The following is a 19757-nucleotide window of genomic DNA, read 5'->3' as shown; positions in this document are numbered from 1 at the left end:
CTGAGAAAAGCAAATTTGCAGACATGAATTCTTCTACCATAGACAGTGGCATGGTAAACAAAGGAATGTTGTTTCTTGATGCTGTCAATGTCACTGACAACTTTTCTTGGCCTTCTTATCGAAATTTCACCTGCCACAATTAACCCTTCTAGATAAATATCCTGACTATTTTTTTCCATGTTTAAAAAGTTTGAAAGTATCTTAATGTGATCATTCTCACTGATACGTTAGAAACATTCCATTCGGCATCCGGAATTTATCAAACAATTGCAAAGCCTGTAGTGCATACTATGGAATTTATATTACAATAAACTTGTTGAATGGATAAATGTCAGTACTTGATTCTTTTCCTCTAATGCTCACTTTCATTTCACTTTCATTTGGGAGACATTTTGAAAGATGCCATTCAATAACCTACAACAACAGTCAACAATAACCATGACACATCACAAAGTTGGCACCAAGTTTATGTTCTGTTATGCTTTCTGTATCTGTGTTGGCATAACGTGCGTCTTGGTCTGTTTAATACATTTATGTAAAAAAAGTGACTTAGTTCCTTTCTCGACCAATTGATTCAAATACAGATCAGTTTTGATCACAAGGATTCATTAAAAATTAATAATGAAGCATCCAAATGGTAACTGGTTTTGATTTTATCAGAAATCGTTTTCAGACCACGTCCCATCAGATGGTGAAAGAGACAATGCCTAGAGCATTGGTAAGTGTTGGAGGACACCACCGGTGAAAATTTTCATTATTTTATTTTTGTTTGTTTTTATGTCATCACTTCAGACATAATTATTTGTGTTGCAGATATTTGCGTGGCGGCGTGGTGCAGAACTCCAACATACCTATGGGCAGCCCGGTGGCCCAGATGTGAAGCTTTTGCTGCCATTTGGTCCGCACCTGGTCGCGGTGGACAGCAGAGGAGTGTTGCGTGTGTGGGACATTAAGGCTGAGGATGTCTACACGGAGCTCAGCTTCGAATGCAGTTTGTTCGAGCCCTCTGCACTGGTGCACCCGAGCACGTACCTCAACAAGGTTTGATGGGTGTTTCCTTCTTATGGCATGTCGATAATGTTACTATTAGTATAAAATGCTATTTTGACATGTTATCATGTCTTAGATGTGATGATGTGTGTTCTTGTGAATAGCTGTGTGAGGGGACAGCTAAGCTATCTGTGCATTTCACTCACTATGTTATCAATCTACTTCAGCTTCATCTGTTTTACAATTGGTTGCTTACTCATTCATTTTGGTATTCTTATCGAGTCCTACATTTTATGAAATGTTTTGAAAATGCTAATGAGATCTTCCTTTAGCTTTCTTTCTAGAATGTTTACAAGGAACTGGTTGTGTCTTTTTGTGTGACCTATCCACTTGTCTCATCCTTGTTGTATTCCTTAATATTCTTTCATTATCAGGTCTTCAAGAGCCATCCTGGTTAGTTGTTGTATCAGTCTCCTTTATACCAAACTGGCATCTACAGCACCTCAAAAGCTTCAAGAGATTTCATTTCTTTGTGAGGCCTGACATAGTTTGTGGCACTTAAATCTGTAATAGCTTCCAGTAAAGTGTTTGTCTTGGTCACAGTTGGATAACTGGTTTCAGTTGTGAAACAACTATCTTTAGATTGGTTTTTATTGTTCTGGTCTCCTGAGGGACGACGACTTTGATGCTGTCCGTGCTAGTTATGATGTGTGAGCTCTTGATCTCTGCACAACTACCACAGCTTACATACCTCTGAACCTGCTTACTGTGTTCAAGCCTTTGTCTCCCTGTACAGTTTTGACCCCCACACTTCCCTCCGGTACTGAAATGATGATTCCTTGATGTCTCAGTGTGTGTCACAGGCTGGCCAGGGTGGCCGAGTAGTTCTAGGCGCTACAGTCTGGAACCGTGCGAGCGCTACGGTCGCAGGTTTGAATCCTGCCTCGGGCATGGATTTGTGTGATGTCCGTAGGTTAGTTAGGTTTAAGTAGTTCTAAGTTCTAGGGGACTGATAACCTCAGTAGTTAAGTCCCATAGTGTTCAGAGCCATTTAAACCATTTTGTGTGTCACATCAAGAAGTTCCTTCTTTTAGTTAAGTCGAGACACAAAAGTCTTTTCTTACCAGTTCTATTCAGTGCTTCTCATTGGTTACATGATCTACCTGTCTAACCCTCAGCATTGTTTCGTAGCACCACATGTCGAAAGCTTCTAATCTCTTCTTTTCTGACTGCTTATTGTCCACATTTCACTTCCATACAAGGCTATACTACAGACAGATACCTTCAGAAAAGACATCCTAACATTTAAGCCTATATTTGATATTTACAGATTTCTCTTTTTCAGGAATGTTTTTCTTATTTTACCAGTTTGCATTTTGTATTCCTCCCTTCTTTCCCTTCTGTGCAGATAGTAAAACTCGTCTACTGTGTTTAATGCCACATTACATAATTTCCTCAGCATCACATGGTTTATTTCGAGTTCTCTCCATTACCCTTGTTTTACTTTTGTTGATGTTCGTCTTATAACCTCTTTTCAAGGGATTATCCATTCCATTCTTCTGCTCTTTGAAGTCGTTTTGTGTGTCTGACAGAATTACAGTGTCATCAGAAAACATCCAAGGTCTTTATTTCATCTCTATCAGCTGTAATTCCATTTACTAATTTCTCCTTAGTTTCATTTACTACTAGGCCAATATACAGGTAGGATAACATCAAGGATAAGCTAGAGCCTTATATCATTTTGAATAGTTCCCCTACTCAACAAAGTGGAGACACACGGTTACAATATAAGTGCAGTAGAAGTTAAGTATAGCAAGTCTTCCATTTAAAATATACAGAAAAATTCGAATAACAAAATGCAGCATTTTTAAAATCCTAATAGCAAAAAACACACTGTTAGAAAATTACATGAGAAGCCAGTCTTGTACAGATGTTTATTACATAATGTAATAACTCTACTAGAAAGTGTACAGAAACTAGAATGACCCAAGTCTTGTCTTAATAATTAAGTGTAAATTCAGAACTGCTTCTCTGTTGCCTTTGTCCTTCCTGAAGCCAAACTGTCTGTCAGCTGACATCATCTGTATGTTATCCAGCCTCTTGGCTCATGAGCTGACAAGCTGATTGTACAGATGTTTACGTTACATCTAAATCCCAAGTAGTATCTCTCTCTCTCTCTCTCTCTCTCTCTCTCTCTCTCTCTCTCTCTCTCTCTCTCTCTCTGTGATCTAGATTTGTATGAAAATTTGCTTTAGTAGGTCATTTATTCAAATTACTGGTTTCGAGTAACTGTGTTGCCATCTTTGGATCTGGAAAAGTAGTGCACAAGATCTGAAGATGGCAACGTAGTTGAAGAAATGCTCTGCTAAAGTGATTTAGGCATTCTGAAATTTGTTACTTCTGTTTTCACTCCCCATATTTTAATGATTATGGAAGATGTAGTCTGCTCCTTTTACCTCCTTTTACACGTTATTTGATGTAATTTTATTTCTGTTTGTTTTGCAGATACTTCTGGGGAGCAGACAGGGACAGATGCAGCTGTGGAACATTCACAAAGGTGCACTGATACACACATTCAAAGGCTGGAGGTCCCCAGTGACTGTGCTCGCCCAATCTCCAGCTGTCGACGTGGTGGCTGTCGGCTTGGAAGACGGCCGAATCGTCCTGCACAATCTGCGCTTTGATGAAAGCATTGCCACACTTGTGCAGGTAATTTGCTCTCACATGGGCATATATGTGGAAGGGATATTCACAAAGTTCTTGCATTGATGAAGGAAAAATATTATTCGGGATATCAGTTTTGTAAATTATTTATTCCACAGTTCTCCTCTTTTCATAATGGCTTTCTCCAGACCATCCTATTTCAGTCCTACTTTTTCTTTTCCTTGTACCTGAGTTTTAACATTAGCCCAGTATTTCCACATTCATTTCCTATGCTGCATGAAAGGAAAGCAGTGCTTGAGAAGGACGTGAGACAGGATTGTAGCATATCCCCAGTACATAGAAAAATTTGGCAGAGGAATTTAAGTTGAGGAAGAGGAAATAACTTTGAGATCTGACGATGACGTTGTAATTCTGTCACAGGCAGCAAAGGACCTAGAAGAGCAGTTGAATGGAATGGGCTGTATCTTGAGAGGATATAAGATGAACATCAAGTAAAATAAAACAAGTATAATGGAGTGTAGATGAATTAAATCAAGTGATGCTGAGGAAATTAGACCAGGAAATGAGACACTTAAAGTAGTAGATTTTTGCTATTTGGGCGGCGAAATGACTGATGGTGGCTGAAGGAGAGGGAATATAAAATGTAGACCGTCAATGGCAAGAAAAGAATTTCTGAAGAAAAGAAATCTGTTAACATTGAATATAAATTTGTAAGGAATTCTTTTCTGAAGGCATTTGTCTGGAGTGTACCCATATATGGAAGTGAAACATGGACAATAAACAGTTCAGGAGGAGGAGGAGATTAGTGTTTAACGTCCCGTCGACAACGAGGTCATTAGAGACGGAGCGCAAGCTCGGGTTAGGGAAGGACGGGGAAGGAAATCGGCCGTGCACTTTCAAAGGATCCATTCCAACATTTGCCTGAAAGGATTTAGGAAAATCACGGAAAACCTAAATCAGGATGGCCGGAGATGGGATTGAACCGTCGTCCTCCCGAATGCGAGTCCAGTGTGCTAACCACTGCGCCACCTCGCTCGGTAAACAGTTCAAACAAGAAGAGAGTAGCTTTTGAAATCTGATACTGCAGAATAAGCTAAAGATTAGATGCATAGATTGTTAACTAGTGAGGAGGTACTGAATAGCACTGGGGAAACAAGAAATTTGTGGCACAACTTGACAAAAGAAGGTGTTGGTTGATAGGATGCATTCTGAGACATCAAGGAATCATCAATTTAGTATTGGAGGGAAGTGATGGGGTGGGGTAAAAATCAAAGAGGGAGAGCAAGAGATGAATACAGTAAGCAGATTGCATTAGTTATACGAGATGAAGGTAGAGTAGCATGGAGAGCTGCATCAAACGAGTCTTCAGACTGAAGACCACCACCGCCACCTCCACCACCCAACAACAACAACAACAACTACTACTACTACTACTACTACTACAATTCATTCAACACTTCGGCCAATGTTTTGCCAGTTTTTAGTGTTTGCTTTTCTAGAAAGCTGAGGTGCTGCTGGAGCTTATTCTTGAGCAAAATCCATTTATGGGTATCCTTCAGTGTTATCCTCACTTCTTTCAGGTCTTTTTCTGCCTTACTGAACTACACCTCCTTCATTTCCTTATTCACAAAGCAGAAAATCCAGATGCTCAGCCTTTTAGAACTCATATGGGTAATGTAGCCAAAGAAAACAATTCTCCTCCTATGACTGGATGAATGGTGTCTGTGATCTTACGTAGATGTGGATAGAGTTTGTGGTTGTATTGTCTCCCGCATTCACCTGGCTTGTTTAAAACTACACGAAAGTACTGATTTCAGTGATTACCAGGCCGACATAAAGCAGCTCATCGAGTATTTTTCAAACAAGGTTCTCAGTGCTTACCATTTTGGCAATGGAAGTGAAATTGTTCGGCACTCCTTTCTTGGTTTCACATGTTGATTTGCCATTGTCACTCCAGTTAGAAGTTATTGACTGGCAAAATTCAACTTGCTGAATGACTGATTCTACAACACATTCAATTTGTCATGGTGATATCATTTAATACAGCAAAAAATATTTCGAAAGCTGCACAAAAAGTGACACACAGATCATTTGCATGTTTGGATCTACATAATCTTGTGAGCAACTTTTCTCAACAATGAAAAAATAAAGACAAAGTAACAATCTTTTTTTCAGAATGCTACTCGACATTAATACCGCAAACACTTTGATGCCTGATATATCCGCCATTGCTCTGAAAAGAAAATGTTAAATTTCAGAAGCTCTGTAAACATATTCACTTTCTTTTAAAATAGTCGTTTCTATTTCCATAACTTCATATTTGCCCTAGGTAGCACGTTGCTACATCGTAGCAGCTAAGAATGTGAGGTTCGCAGTCGTGAAAGACTAGGGAGGCAGATTAAAAGACTCGCTGTACCACCTGCTGTCCATTGTGATTCTTCATGAGCAACAATGATCTGTAGAGCAGGGAGCGCAACACAGAGCTCATGAGTTAAAACAGCATGGGCTAGATAGTCAACTTCAGAATTTACAGCCCCGAGAAATCTGGGAAAATGCAGGAATTTTTTCAGCCAGGAAAAACCTGAGAATTTTTTAGAATGCCAGAAATTTGTCATTGTTTTAGTTTTCAGCTAAATTTTTGTAATTTTGACTGATCAGAACTGAAACTTTAACAAAGAATTTTACTGTGGCCCACTACTGCAGAATAATACTGCAGCAACAAAACATAAACAAGATAATAACACCAAAAGAAAGCTTTAATTGCAAAGGAAATAAGCTGTTTACAAAAAGAAAACACAATACACACACGAGTGTCTGCAGACAGCAAAATGTGTCAAAGGCTCTAGGATGGATACTGCAATACTTTGTAACAGCAAACTAATTTCGACAAGCTTGACGTAACAACTGTTTACATTTCTAACAAGTTGTTGGAAAATATTGTGAATGGTGGTTTGAGAAATATTACTTCAAAGCAAACTTTGTTTTATGCCCTGTGAATTTGTTACGTTTGAGAATGTGTGAGAACTTTTTCAGTCGTGGAGCGTTTGACTCTTGTTCAAAACTTCGGGCTTTGAGGACCAGCCTCTTTAAAAAAATTCAGGCTCAGAACACCAGCCGTTTATACTATTAATTAAAATTTGTGTCTGATATATCTTAAAGGGTAACATACACTAAGAAAAAAGAAATATTATATGTGGAAGCTTAGCTTTTCTTGTAGCTACACTGCATGTACTCTATTTTAAACCATTAATTTTTCCAATTTGTAGGGTTGCCCTACTCAACAGTGATGTTGCTATTGGCTGACTACATCACGTGTCCTATGCTCTGAATGTTTGCTGTCATTGACTGGCAAAATCGCTTGACATGACCTGCGATTGGCTGACAAAAGCGCATCACAGTTTTGATTTTTCTGCTTCAGAATCTACCACGCTGTATTTCATGGAATTCGTCTCCTGCAGTGTGGCAAAGTTCTACGTTGGTGTATGAAACCTTTACCATTCAAAGGATTGATAAGTTTTACAGCTCCACAAAAGTATATTGTCACTTAACGGGGAAAACAGCATTTTCACCCAGGAAAAAGCATATTTTTAACCAAGAAAAATTCGGGAATTTTCTTTTTTCTTGTCCAGTTAGTGTTTCTACATTCAAGCCTGAGTCCGTTTTCAAAACCTTTGTCACCCATTCTTTTTGGCCAGTTGCGAATCACTTTCTCAAGTACACAATTGATAAGTAGAGGAGGAAGTCCGTATCCTTCCCTGGCTGTTGATGTGATTTCAAAAGCATCTGAAATCTCTCCCATAAACATCAATTGGAGGTGGCATTAGTAAGAATCTTCCAGTAGCTTGGGATTTAAAACAATTTTCACACTCAGGTTGCCACGTAGTCATTCTGTATTTAGTTTCATAATTGAAAAAAGCCTTTCACAAGTATGTGTTGATCGAAAAATGTTTTTCAGCCTCATTATGGAGATGTGGAAACTATTCCCGAGGACATGGTCAGTTTTATTATTAAAAAAAAAAACTTTTAAATGGGAATTACATTACATACCAATGAGTTCGTTCTCCACATGCACAGGGACGCTTTCAACTGAAATGGCAAATTGTCTTGGAAACAGCTCGAAACAGATGTGTTATTGGCAGTGTCCTCAGAATGTTTAGAAAACTATCCTTGTAATTCTTTCAACACCAGAATAAATTCTTCGAATTACTCATTTTCTTTAGTGTCAGTGAGCTTAGGAAAATAGATAGTGAATTTGTCTTTTCCGCAACACAATTTTCTCTTTAAATAGATCCCCATCAAATCAGAAATAATTTGTTTCTCCTTGCAGTGTTGTACTGTGGGCAGTGTGCATTCAAGTCTGCTTAGAATGCCTGGTTTGCAGTCTGTTCTGTATGTTCTGATTTTCGTTCCTGCTTTCCTTTTTCCTTCATAAATTCAGCAGTAGTGGGTTTTAAATGAAAAAAATGTTCACTGATCCACCTTGACTTACATTACATACACTGCATCTGTAATGTCATGGTGCAGTTTTAATTGGGCACAGAAAAGCGATGAAACAAGATAGAAGTGTGAAACATGATGAAAATGAAAGAGAAACTCTCCAAGCATGCATGTCAGTTCAGTGCAGTTTGATGTGGCTTCCATTTGTTGTGCTGCACACATCTAAATGGTAGTCTAGTCCCCCCCACATACACCTGTTGTAACAGTGTGAATGTGTCTCTCATTCTCTTTTAAATGATGATTAATGCGGTTGATATGTTCACTGTACACACGTTGCTTCACGTAGCCCCAAAAGGAAAAGTCTAATGGTGTAAGGTCTGGGAATTCTGGTGGTCATGACCTAAGACCTCCCAATCCTATCCACCACTGGGGAAAGTTTTATTCAAAAACTTGAGAATATCATTGATACATGTTATGTACGACTTCGTGGACTACAGAGTGGTTCGGCAACTGTCATCGTAGGAAAGCTGTCTGCAATCAGAAACGATTAGTGAACAAGTTAATACAATGAACAGAAGGTTTGTATAACTTATATTTTTCCAAGCGTATGGAGACTCATTACAGATAGTGCAGCAAGACTTAGAATCCAGCTGGTACAATAGCAACTAGGATGAGGCTCGCTTTACCGAGCACAGACGACGGTATCGTACCGATGGGGCCCCGAGTGCAAGTTGGCTGAGCAGCTGCTGCCAGCCATTATGTATTGCTGGGCCAGAAGGTGCTCATAGTCCAGAGCCACTGAAGGCGTGGCTCAGTGGGTCCGCCATATCCCGCGCGACCGCTATTGGCATCGAATGGAAACTTGCCATTCCATTATTGACCCTGAAATGCTGTGAGGTGCTATCAGTACATGATACTGCAGTGTAGTGTTGAGGAGTGCAGTTGTGTTGAAGAGGACACCTTCTGGAAATTGTGGCTCTGCGTACCACATACAATTGCAACATATTGAGGTAGTTGTTTGATGTCTCAGTCTATTCTACAAAGAAAAATGAGGCTATAACTAAATTGTGCATCAGGGCACGTCACACTTTCACCTTAGGGATGCTGCGTTTGTACTCTATGTAGTCACGAGGATTTTCAGGAGCCCTTATTCTGACATTACAACTATTGACGTGACCACAGACGTGGAATTTTGCCTCGTCACTAAACACGACCTCCTTCATAAATCGTCTATCACAGTCGATCTCGATGAGCGTATCTGTAACAAACTCGGGTTGTTTGGGTCTATCAATCAGTTTGATAGTGTTCAATAACTGCAATTTGTAACTCAAAAATTGGAGGTGTTCCCTTAAAACTTTATGAACTGTAGTCTGTTTCAGGCCTAATTCTCAATTGCACGCCAATTGTTGAGGACTCCTCAGTTAGCTATCCTGTATAGCTTCTACAGCCCCCCTCTTATCGAAGACCTACGAGATAGGGTTTTGTCCAAGAAACTACCGGCATCCTTTAACTGCTTATCCCACCAATTGATGTTATTTGTATGTGGTTGTTGTTCATTGCACACATGACAATTAGAATTTAGCAAGCCATAGAACACACTGAACTTTCCTTTGTACCATCCACATCTTTTCTGAGATGCCCTGATCTGCTATTGCCACATGGTTCATTGTGTTGTGTCATCATCTATGTGTGCACACCTGTGAACATCATAGTACAGAAATTCTTTGTGATAGTGCCCTGTGTAAAGCAAGATTCAACCTTCTATTTTGTTTCTGTTAGCAACAATGAGCATTCGTAAATGCACCGTAACTTTGCGGATGCACTGTATTTTGCAGAAATATGTTAAGTCTCCACATGCTCCAGTCAATGCATTGAAACCTGTTGCAGCTGACAGTATAATAATGCATGTGACTTCAAAAAATGCACTATTTGTACTGTCAGTTTCATTACATACACCATACCATTGTCCGTGCTGCAGATTTAGCACAAAGTGCATCAAGATGCATAGAACAATGAATCTCATACAAATTGTCTGTCGATCATTGTAATTTTTGGTTCTTTCGTCGTCAGCTAAATCTTTATATTCTTTCTGCATGGTGTTGTAATGTTGTTCCATGGTAAATCTGCAGCAATCGTTGATTATTCAACTGCAAGATAGATATTGCGAATTCTCATCCTTCTCTTCTGTCATTCCTACTCGTTTATAAAGGTTTGATGGCTAGAATCCATGTTTTTGTGCAAACAGCTGCTGGACCTGTGAACTTCCTGTATACCAAAAAAAAATAGCAAGTGATAAACATCATTGACACCACAGTTTTGTCAAACTGAAGAAAGTCATGACAACTGAAAAGTGTTGCACCGCACTGCTACCGAATACTTCTGGTAAGGACTGAGCAAAGCGAAGACCACATGGGTGCAGCACATTGTGCACATGGTGGAGTTCTGCATGCCTTGGCCAAACCTGCTGTAAAGAGAAGTAGTAATGGTTGGGCTGTGAGGTAGGTGTGGATCCAAGAAAGGAGGAAGGGGAGGGGATATGAACCACCCCCCTCTCCCCTCCTCCAAGGAACATTTTACTTTTACTATACGTGTTTATATTTTTACATAGAACAATTTCAGAGTTTCTCAGCTGATTTTTGTAAAACAAAGTAGTGTGGATGTTTACACTAAAAATGGTTGGGAATTCTAGAAATTTAGAAGCTATATTTAATACTGGATACTTTTCAGTGACTTGACAATGATCTAGACTACATGGGTGTGCTTGCAGCTCAACCGGTAATAGAAAACATTCAGTCAGGTGACCATATCTCCTGCCAACAACTGATCTGACACAGTAAGTCTACGGATAGAACCAGCAGACCACGAAAAGTTGTTTGAAGCAAGACAGAAAGGGAAAAATACTTAGTTCCCCAAATGGTTGTGGAACCAAATAGAAGAAACAGCGTTCTTATTTACACAGTCAGGTAGCCATAGTCTGGAGACATTTGGTTGCAGTTATAGAGCTAATCTAATGCTGTTAATTATGAGTCCACAGTTTCATTTCCTATTACATAAATTGTGACATTATATACTGTCTGTCCAGTCACATTAATGTGACCACCTGTCAAAAGCCTGAATAACCACCTTAAGCAGTGCGAACCATTGTGAGGCATGCAGGAAGAGTGTCAGTGAGGTTCTGGAAGGCACCAACAGTGATGTGGAGTCATACTGAATCCGATGCCATGGTCGGTGGCACTAGGTTTTTCAGTTGAGGATACATGCTGCGAAGAGCCCGATCAGTTGGGTTTGAAATCAGGGAGTTTGGTGGCCAGGTTGAGGATCCGTGTTGCTAACACCCCAATTGATTGGATTTAAATCCAGTGAGTATGGTGGCCAGGGGAGTATGGTAAACTCATCCTGATGCTCTTCAAACTACACACATACATTGTGAGCTGTGTGACACCGCGTTAGCCTGGTAATAGATGCCATGGTGCTGTGCAGAAACAAACTGCGCTTAGGGGTGGACGTGGTCCCCAGGACAGGTGCATACTTGTGTTGATCTGTTGTATCTTGCAGAACAACAGTGTCACCCATTGGACAGGTATGTATGGTGTGAAATGCCTGAAAGCAAACATCCTGCAACAATCATTAGAAGAGTCCAGACTGGAGTAGGGAGTGTAATGTTCTGGGGAATGTGTTCGTGGCATTCCCTGCATAATCTTGTCATTGTGGAAGGTACAGTGGATCAACGCAAGTATGCATCTGTCCTCGAGACCACGTCCACCGCTACATGCAGTTTGATTTTCCTCGGCACAATGGCACCTACCAGATGGACAGTGCAACACATCACACAGCTCACATTGCACGTGCGTGGTTTGAAGAGCACTGCGATGAGTTAATCCTATTCCCCTGGCCACCAAACCACCTGGATGTAAACCCAGTCAAGAATCTGTGGGGCCGCGCGGTTTGAGGCGTCGTGTCATGAACTGCGTGGCCCCTCTCGCTGGAGGTTTGAGTCCTCCCACGGGCATGGGTGTGTGTGTGTGTGTGTGTGTGTGTGTGTGTGTGTGTGTGTTGTTCTCAGCATAAGTTAGTTTAAGTAGTGTGTAAGTCAAGGGACCGATTACCTAAGCAGTTTGGACCATTAGGGGAAAAAAAGAAAAAAGAAAGAAAGAATCTGTGGGACCACCTCGATCGGGCTGTTGGTGCCGAGGATCCTCAACTGAGAAACCTAGTGCAATTGGCCACGGCACTGGAGTTGACATGGCTCTATGGCCCTGTTAATAGCCTCCAGAATCTCACTGAATCTCTTCCTGCACGTCTCATGGCTTTCATACTGCAAAAGGTCATTGTAGAGGCTTTTGACTGGTGGTCACATTAATGTGAGTGGAGAGTGTATATTTTACTGTTATTATTATTAAAATCCTAAGCATTTGTTGAATGTTTAAACTTTGAGTGCCATAAAGTTATACTTGGAGGGAGGGGAGGGGGGGAGGGGGGTGGCGAACAGAAAGAAAGCTAGAAAGTGTGACACTCTCCAGAACTCATCTCTGAGGGGGTTGGGGGTGGGGGTGGGCGGGGAGGGGTGGAACCATACATTACTTTCACCTGGAACATGGCTGTACCTAGTCACATGGTCAAGGTAGTTCCTACAAATGTTTAGTCTAAGTTTTCCTTTCTTGAGTAATACAGATTTCACAAATTTAACACAGAAATACGTAAACAAGCATGGAAATTAATTTATTGTATTAAATTTTGAGAAAAGTGCCCAGAGAGATTTGTCTCGCTACAGTGACTATTTTTTTTCCTCTGCACAAAGGACTGGGGGCCCGTCACGGCAGTGGCCTTCCGCACCGACTCGAGCCCGGCGGCGCGTCCACTGATGCTGAGTGCGGCGCCCTCGGGCCACGTGGTGCTGTGGGACCTGGACAAGCGACGTGCCTGCGGTCAGCTGACGAGTGGGCACGCGGGCGCGGTGGTTGGCATGAGCTGCCTGCCGGGGGAGCCCGTGCTCGTCACCAACTCTGTGGACAACTCGCTCAAGGTGAGGCTGCGGCCGACCACAGCCCGCGAGTTCACGGGTGTGTGAGAACTCACTGCGGGTGCCTGTAAAATGGAAAGAGTCTGTAATGGGTGGCTGATCAGTTGACTGTGATGTTGTGCAAGTAAGAAGGTGGCTGTGTGATGTGTTCTACATGGAGAGAGGTGGAGACATTTCTCAACATTGCCAGTGTACCCTTTGGTTCTATTTCGAGCCAAATGCTCCAGGCATCACCTGCAGTGGTAACTATCAGTGCACAGTGAGTGACACATTGTGTCAATGTTTCTGCTTCTGAAACTCCCTGGAAAAATTTATAGGCTCGAAAAACTATCGCTGACTCTTCTTAATGTAATACTTATTGCATTTGCTTTATGCCACCCATAGTCAATACTAGACTGCCCTACCTTCAGCATATATAATATGATATGAAAATCAACACCAAATGCTCTACGCCCGCACCAAAGCGCACAATACACACAGTAGCAGCAGAGTTGGTCGAAACATCATGTGGTACACTGTTATTTAACTGCACCTTGGTATTTCTCATCACTCCAAGGGGTCACTGCCGTAAGTGCACACCACTGTATTTGCTGACACCAACGCACATGCATGCACGCGTGTGCGTGCCCAATCCCAACTACAAGCACATGCATTCTCTCTCTCTCTCTCTCTCTCTCTCTCTCTCTTTTACACACACGCGCGCGCACACACACACACACACACACACACACACACACACACACACACACACACACACACACACACACCTACTTTATCTGTTGATAATGTTGTTGTGTAATTGCAAATCTGATGACTGTGCTGTGCTACTACTCTTTTGTAACAACCGTATTTACTCGAATCTGAGCCGCACTGAAATCTAAGCTGCACATGATAAATGAGACTCGAAATCAAAGAAAAAATATTTCTAGAATCTAAGCCGCACCTGAAATTTGAGACTCGTAATTCAAGGGAAAGAAAAGTTTTAGATCACACCTCCATATCGAAACAAAGTTGGTCCATTGTAACACGAGACACAATTTAGGTCGAATGGATGAAGATACAGCTACAGTAGTTTGGTTCGAGTCATAAGCTTAGCAGTTAAGCTTTACCAGGTAGCCATTGCTATGTGTCAGGCACTCCGTCCGTATTTCTATGAGTACCTTGCTCCTCGCCCCCAAGTGACTTTCATCTCTTTCTGGTAGGAAAATGTTTCCCCAATGATGCTAAGAAGCAGACTGAAGTGACTTTGTGGCTCCAGACATTGGTGACGGGTTCCTGTGACATGAGTATACATTTGATGATGCATCATTACAATAAATGCTGCAGCAATGGTGGTGACTATGTAGAGAAGTAGCCAGTGAATCTATGTAAATATTCCAATAAATATTTCTTAGTGATGTTTTCGTTCTCTTTATCAGTCATTCGAACTTACTTTCTGGTTGCACCTTGTAATACAACACACAAAATTCCTTTTACTTTTTGGGTACTTCCCCTTCCTCAAGTAATGGTACATACAGCTGATTGTGCTGTGAACTCATCAGAGGGCATTCACTTCACACAGTTGATACACAACATTGTTAATTTGTAAGCTCATATGATATTTCATCATTTTGAGTGCCCAAAAAGTATAATGACTTTGTCATTTTTGCTTTCCTCTACTTCCATTCAAGTAACTTTAATTGAGAGCCATTGCAGGAATGTACATATTTGTCTAACACAGTAATTTCACGTGCAAATTTTCCATTTTTTCATTTCACAGGTGTGGCTGATGTCTGATGGTGATTCTGGAGAGCCTCCGAGATTGTTGCGCATGCGTGAGGGTCATTCGGGGACTCCAAACTGTGTTCGTTTCCATGGAACTGTTGACTCACGTAACTTGGTCACAGCAGGAAGCGATTCGACGTTACGAATCTTTTCTACAATCAATGAGACATTTAACAAGAGTCTCGGCCGAGCATCGTATAATCGTAAGGTGAATGTTCACTTATATTTGAGGTTTGCTCTTGGTCATCAGTCTGAAGACTGAACTTCTTTATGTCTTAGGATGTGTCACCAATCCCTTGTTTAGTCAAATTAAACCATAAATTCCCTCTCTCCCTGATTCAGTTTGGTAACTGCTCATTAGTAATGTGATGTACCCATCTAATCTTCAGTATTCTTGTGCAACAAAACATTTGACTTTCGAAATCTGGCTTAGTTTTGAAGATGCTCAATGACTTTCAAGATATAATAAGTAAGTGGTTCACTGATGTGAAGGAATGGATCATACTAAGAGCAGCAGTCAAAAGAAAACGAAATAACTGCCACAATGGGGTGATGGAATGGTTCCATTCAAAAGTAATCACCACATGCATTAAGACGTTTGTCCTTCTAGGAGACAACAATCAGGTCCTGTTTTGTAGAACGTGGTCGGCTGCTGACAGGTTCACAACCTCATCCACTCTTGCAATCCCTTGTCCGACTGAAACTGATGTCCACGGGTGTCTTCCTTCAGGTCACCAAAGATGTGAAAATCAGATGGCGAAAGAGTCGGGCTGTATGGAGGATGTTGCAGTGTATCACTATCAAATTGCATTCCTGGGCGTTCTGACTTTATGGTGCAGCACAGTTTCTGCAAAGTGTCTTCGTAGCGCTGAGCATTGATTGTGTTCCCACTCTTAAGGAACTCATTAGCAGAGAGACCATGCAGTCAAAGAAGGATGACATCATGACCTTACCAGAACTTGTGTGATCTTTGGATTTCTTTGGTGGGAGAGATGTGGGAAGTTTCCACTGTTGACTTTTCCATCAGCCCTTGGGCTGTTGAAATGCTGTCAGACAGAATTCACTTGTTGCACAATAATGCCTGCCACCATACTGCGAATCAGATAAAGGCTGCACTCCAACAATTTTGTTGGGAAACACTGCAGCCTAGATCCTTCACCATGTGGTTTTCACCCTTTTGGTGACCGAAGGAAAGACGTGCGTGGATGTTGGTTTGAGTCGGATAAGGAAGTGTAAGAGAGGGTACAGTTGTGGATCTATCAATGGTGAGCTGTGTTCTACAAAACTCATCTCCTAGTGGGATAAATATCTTAATGCATGTGGTGATTACTTGTGGATGGTACCATTCCCTGATGCCACTGTCGCATGTATTCAGTTTTCATTTGGCTGCCTCATAAAGATAACTCTGACAACTCTCATGATTAAGCTTCTGAATGGGTACAAATTACTGCTGGGATTTTGCTGAGGCTGTTTATCGTCTCTTATATCTTGCATGCTAGGTGCAATAGTTTTGTGACGGCTGAGGCTTCCTAAGATAATTCTGAGGTACTGTCATCTACTTCATGTGCCTTGTTTCGCTTTAAGGAATGCCTTGAATCTGTACATTAATATTTTATAAAATGAGAGATTCACAATGATGAAAAATTGTGTGTACACTGACTGGCACAAAAAAACGCAACACTCAATAAATGATGTGTAATCATTCTGTAATTATCTATTTAATCAAAGTGAAGCACTTCAACCATTTTTCTGAGATGGGGTATGTTTTTGGTATTGCTTTGCAAGCCAATAATTGAGTGTTGATTGTTTATTACTCTAGCCTGAATTGTTGTTTCCTCATCACTGAATGTGAGCGAATAATATTTTCCCTCTCTTGTAGTGCTTATTGTTGTACCCTGAATTGTTCCCCTTTCAGTCACCTGTGTTTGTAGGCTCTTCCTGTGATTGTTGTAATCAGCTTTCTGAAATAAGTATGCTGTATAGGTGTGAACAAGTTACAAAAGCTGTTGTTTTGGTGGAAAATGGCCGCACCATGCATTGCACTGCAGAAGTGTTGAGGACTACACCTTCACGATTTCTAGAACCATACAAAGGTAGAGGGAAATTGGAAGCTTTGCAAGGAGACCAGGAACAGGCCCGAGAAGAGAAACATTGGAGAAAGATGACCACTTCTTACAATGTCAAGTTCTCAGATCATATAACTAATGAGGAGGTATTGAATAGGATTGGGGAGAAGAGAAGTTTGTGGCACAACTTGACTAGAAGAAGGGATCAGTTGGTAGGACATGTTCTGAGGCATCAAGGGATCACCAATTTAGTACTGGAGGGCAGCGTGGAGGGTAAAAATCGTAGAGGGAGACCAAGAGATGAATACACTAAACAGATTCAGAAGGATGTAGGTTGCAGTAGGTACTGGGAGATGAAAAAGCTTGCACAGGATAGAGTAGCATGGAGAGCTGCATCAAACCAGCCTCAGGACTGAAGACCACAACAACAACATTTTGCCTTATCGCTCTGTCCTACAGTCTCCATACTGAAGCTGGTGCAGTGGTTATGAATGTGCTCTCTCTCTCTCTCTCTCTCTCTCTCTCTCTCTCTCTCTCTCTCTCTCTCTCTCTCTCTCTCTCTCTCCCCCCCTTCTCTCTCTCTCCTTCCCCCCCTTCATATTTGTCTCCCCTCATCCCCGTTATATCCTTTCATCCTGGGGATCAAGTGCCCTGCCCTTCCTCCCTAACCTTCCCCTCTCCTCTCACTGAGGAAGACTCTAACAGTACCAAAAGTGAGGAATAGTTTTTTTAATTGCTGTTAAGTTTGTCTTACCAGTGCTTGTAGTGGTTCTTTTTACATTATGTATTTTGGCTTTTATTTGTTACGTGAAGTTAGAGTTAGTATTATTCTGCCTGCTTCACAACTGGAAAATTATTTACGTCAGTGGCTCAGTTGTGGTACTTCTCGCAGTTAGTTTGCCCGACACACTGTTTTCATATTAAGAGACACCACCAACACACAGTATACCAGATATACCACTGCTTAATTAATTATTTGTTTTACTTTTGTGAAATTATAATGCTGAGGAGATTCTCGCAATTTCCGTTAAGTGGAGATCAAAAAAATTTACTGAAGTCACTTTACTTAAATATGATTCAATAGTGACAATTTTAAGTAATATTTGATTATATTTAGTCTAAATATTACGTGAAACTTACAGGTTTTCATGCCTCGTCACAAAATGGCTTCTTACACTACCAAGAAACGAAAGGGAAGTGTGCGATCTTTTTTCTAAGGAACAGAGATAACAATAACAATTGTAGATCATACTAGTTGATTACATAGCCTTTGTGAATTTTCTGCGATAATATTTATTTTGTTAAGACGTCAGTTTTGTTAAATTTGTGAAATTCTTCAATATTATTTTTTCACGTTATGTGGTGTACCACCACATGCTACTGGAACTTCACCCACTGAATTTAATTACTGACCAGCCATTTTGTCTCCTTATAGTTTCACAAACATAAAGGAAATTCGTTTTAAAAATTTTAGGTGGCTAAAGCTTCAAACTGGTTTGAACTTTCAAAAAGAATGATGTAAACACCATTTTTAGTTAGTTAAATTGTGTGAAAGTAGAAGCAAAGGCACATTGCAGATTAAACAAGTCCTTTCCTAAGTTAAACAATAAACATTAATTAAATTTAATGTTTACACATATTGTTTTAAAAAGAAATGTGAATATTACAGTCTAACTATATGAATATGCAGTGAAATTAAAAACTAGCTAGTATTTTAATTATGTCTTAGAAACGTAAAGTAGTTTTATATTATTCATTTGTATCAGAATACTGATTAATATTGCAGGCATCTAAAAAACGGAAAGGAGGCATTGCTGAAGATCCACTGATTATGCCCCCCATCACTAGTTTTGCGTCTGAAACCACGCGTGAAAAGGAGTGGGACGGAATTGCAGCTGTGCACCTCGGAGTGCCCTTTGTCACTACCTGGTCGTATGACAAACTGAGAATGGGAGACCACAAGCTAATGCATGAAAGGTTTGTCAGAATGCTTCTTGTCTTCAATAGATACTATTCCCACCATAAATATGTATAAATGAAGTGGCTGTTTTTATGTCTACTGAAACCTGTGAGGAGCAGATATGAAGCAACCATAAATATTTTTATGACAATGTGCTGGGTTGTAATGTCAGTACTAGTTGTGAGCAACCCATTGTTATAAATATTAATTTTTATTATTTAGACATCCCTAGCGCATTATCTTAGTTTAAAGACTTTCCTGTTACTTTTCAATATAGTCTCTTTTTTTGCACACATTTTCCTCACAGGTCTTTAAATCTGTAAAATCCCTTGTGGTAGACATCCATTCCAGCTCCCAGTAAACATCAATGTGCCACTTAATGGATCTCTCAGTGTTGGTATCACAACTATTGTTTCACATACCGTATTTATTCGAATCTAAGCCGCACTTTTTTTCTGGCTTTTGTAATCCAGAAAACTGCCTGCGGCTTAGAATCTAGTGCAAAGCAAGCAGAAGTTCTGAAAAATGTTGGTAGGTGCCGCCACAACTAACTTCTGTCGTCGAATATATGTAGCGCTACACAGACATGCTTTGTAGGCACAAAGATAAATACTGGCGCAAATACCTCTGCGTCAGTAAATAAATTTTTAAAAAAAGGTGGAAGAAGAGCTTTTTTTTCTCCACCCCGAGTTTCGACCACTGCATTTTCATACATTATCCAACGAAGTAAATACAAATTCCGTATTGTTCATCTTCGAATGTAGCAGAATTTCAATGTACTACAAAAATCCGACTGGCAAGACTGTTTGGGATGTTTGTCAATATGGCCAACTCTATGTTCTGAATTTTTTCCTAT

At 40.6% G+C, this 19757-nt stretch overlaps 1 protein-coding gene across 1 annotated transcript in view; it reads left to right on the top strand.

Annotated features, from left to right (window-relative positions):
* LOC124716933 (WD repeat-containing protein 36) overlaps window positions 1-19757 on the top strand; it is a 110737-nt gene that overhangs the window by 40649 nt on the left and 50331 nt on the right. The window contains exons 3-7 of the mRNA XM_047243511.1: window positions 814-1041; window positions 3496-3699; window positions 12890-13114; window positions 14871-15083; window positions 18728-18918. Coding sequence (XP_047099467.1) covers window positions 814-1041; window positions 3496-3699; window positions 12890-13114; window positions 14871-15083; window positions 18728-18918 — 1061 coding nt within the window. The remainder of the gene's footprint in view (window positions 1-813; window positions 1042-3495; window positions 3700-12889; window positions 13115-14870; window positions 15084-18727; window positions 18919-19757) is intronic.

Source organism: Schistocerca piceifrons, chromosome 9 (assembly GCF_021461385.2).
Source record: "Schistocerca piceifrons isolate TAMUIC-IGC-003096 chromosome 9, iqSchPice1.1, whole genome shotgun sequence".
Taxonomy (NCBI): domain Eukaryota; kingdom Metazoa; phylum Arthropoda; class Insecta; order Orthoptera; family Acrididae; genus Schistocerca; species Schistocerca piceifrons.
Note: the sequence above shows the minus strand (reverse complement) of the source record. Positions and strands in the feature narration are given on the sequence as shown.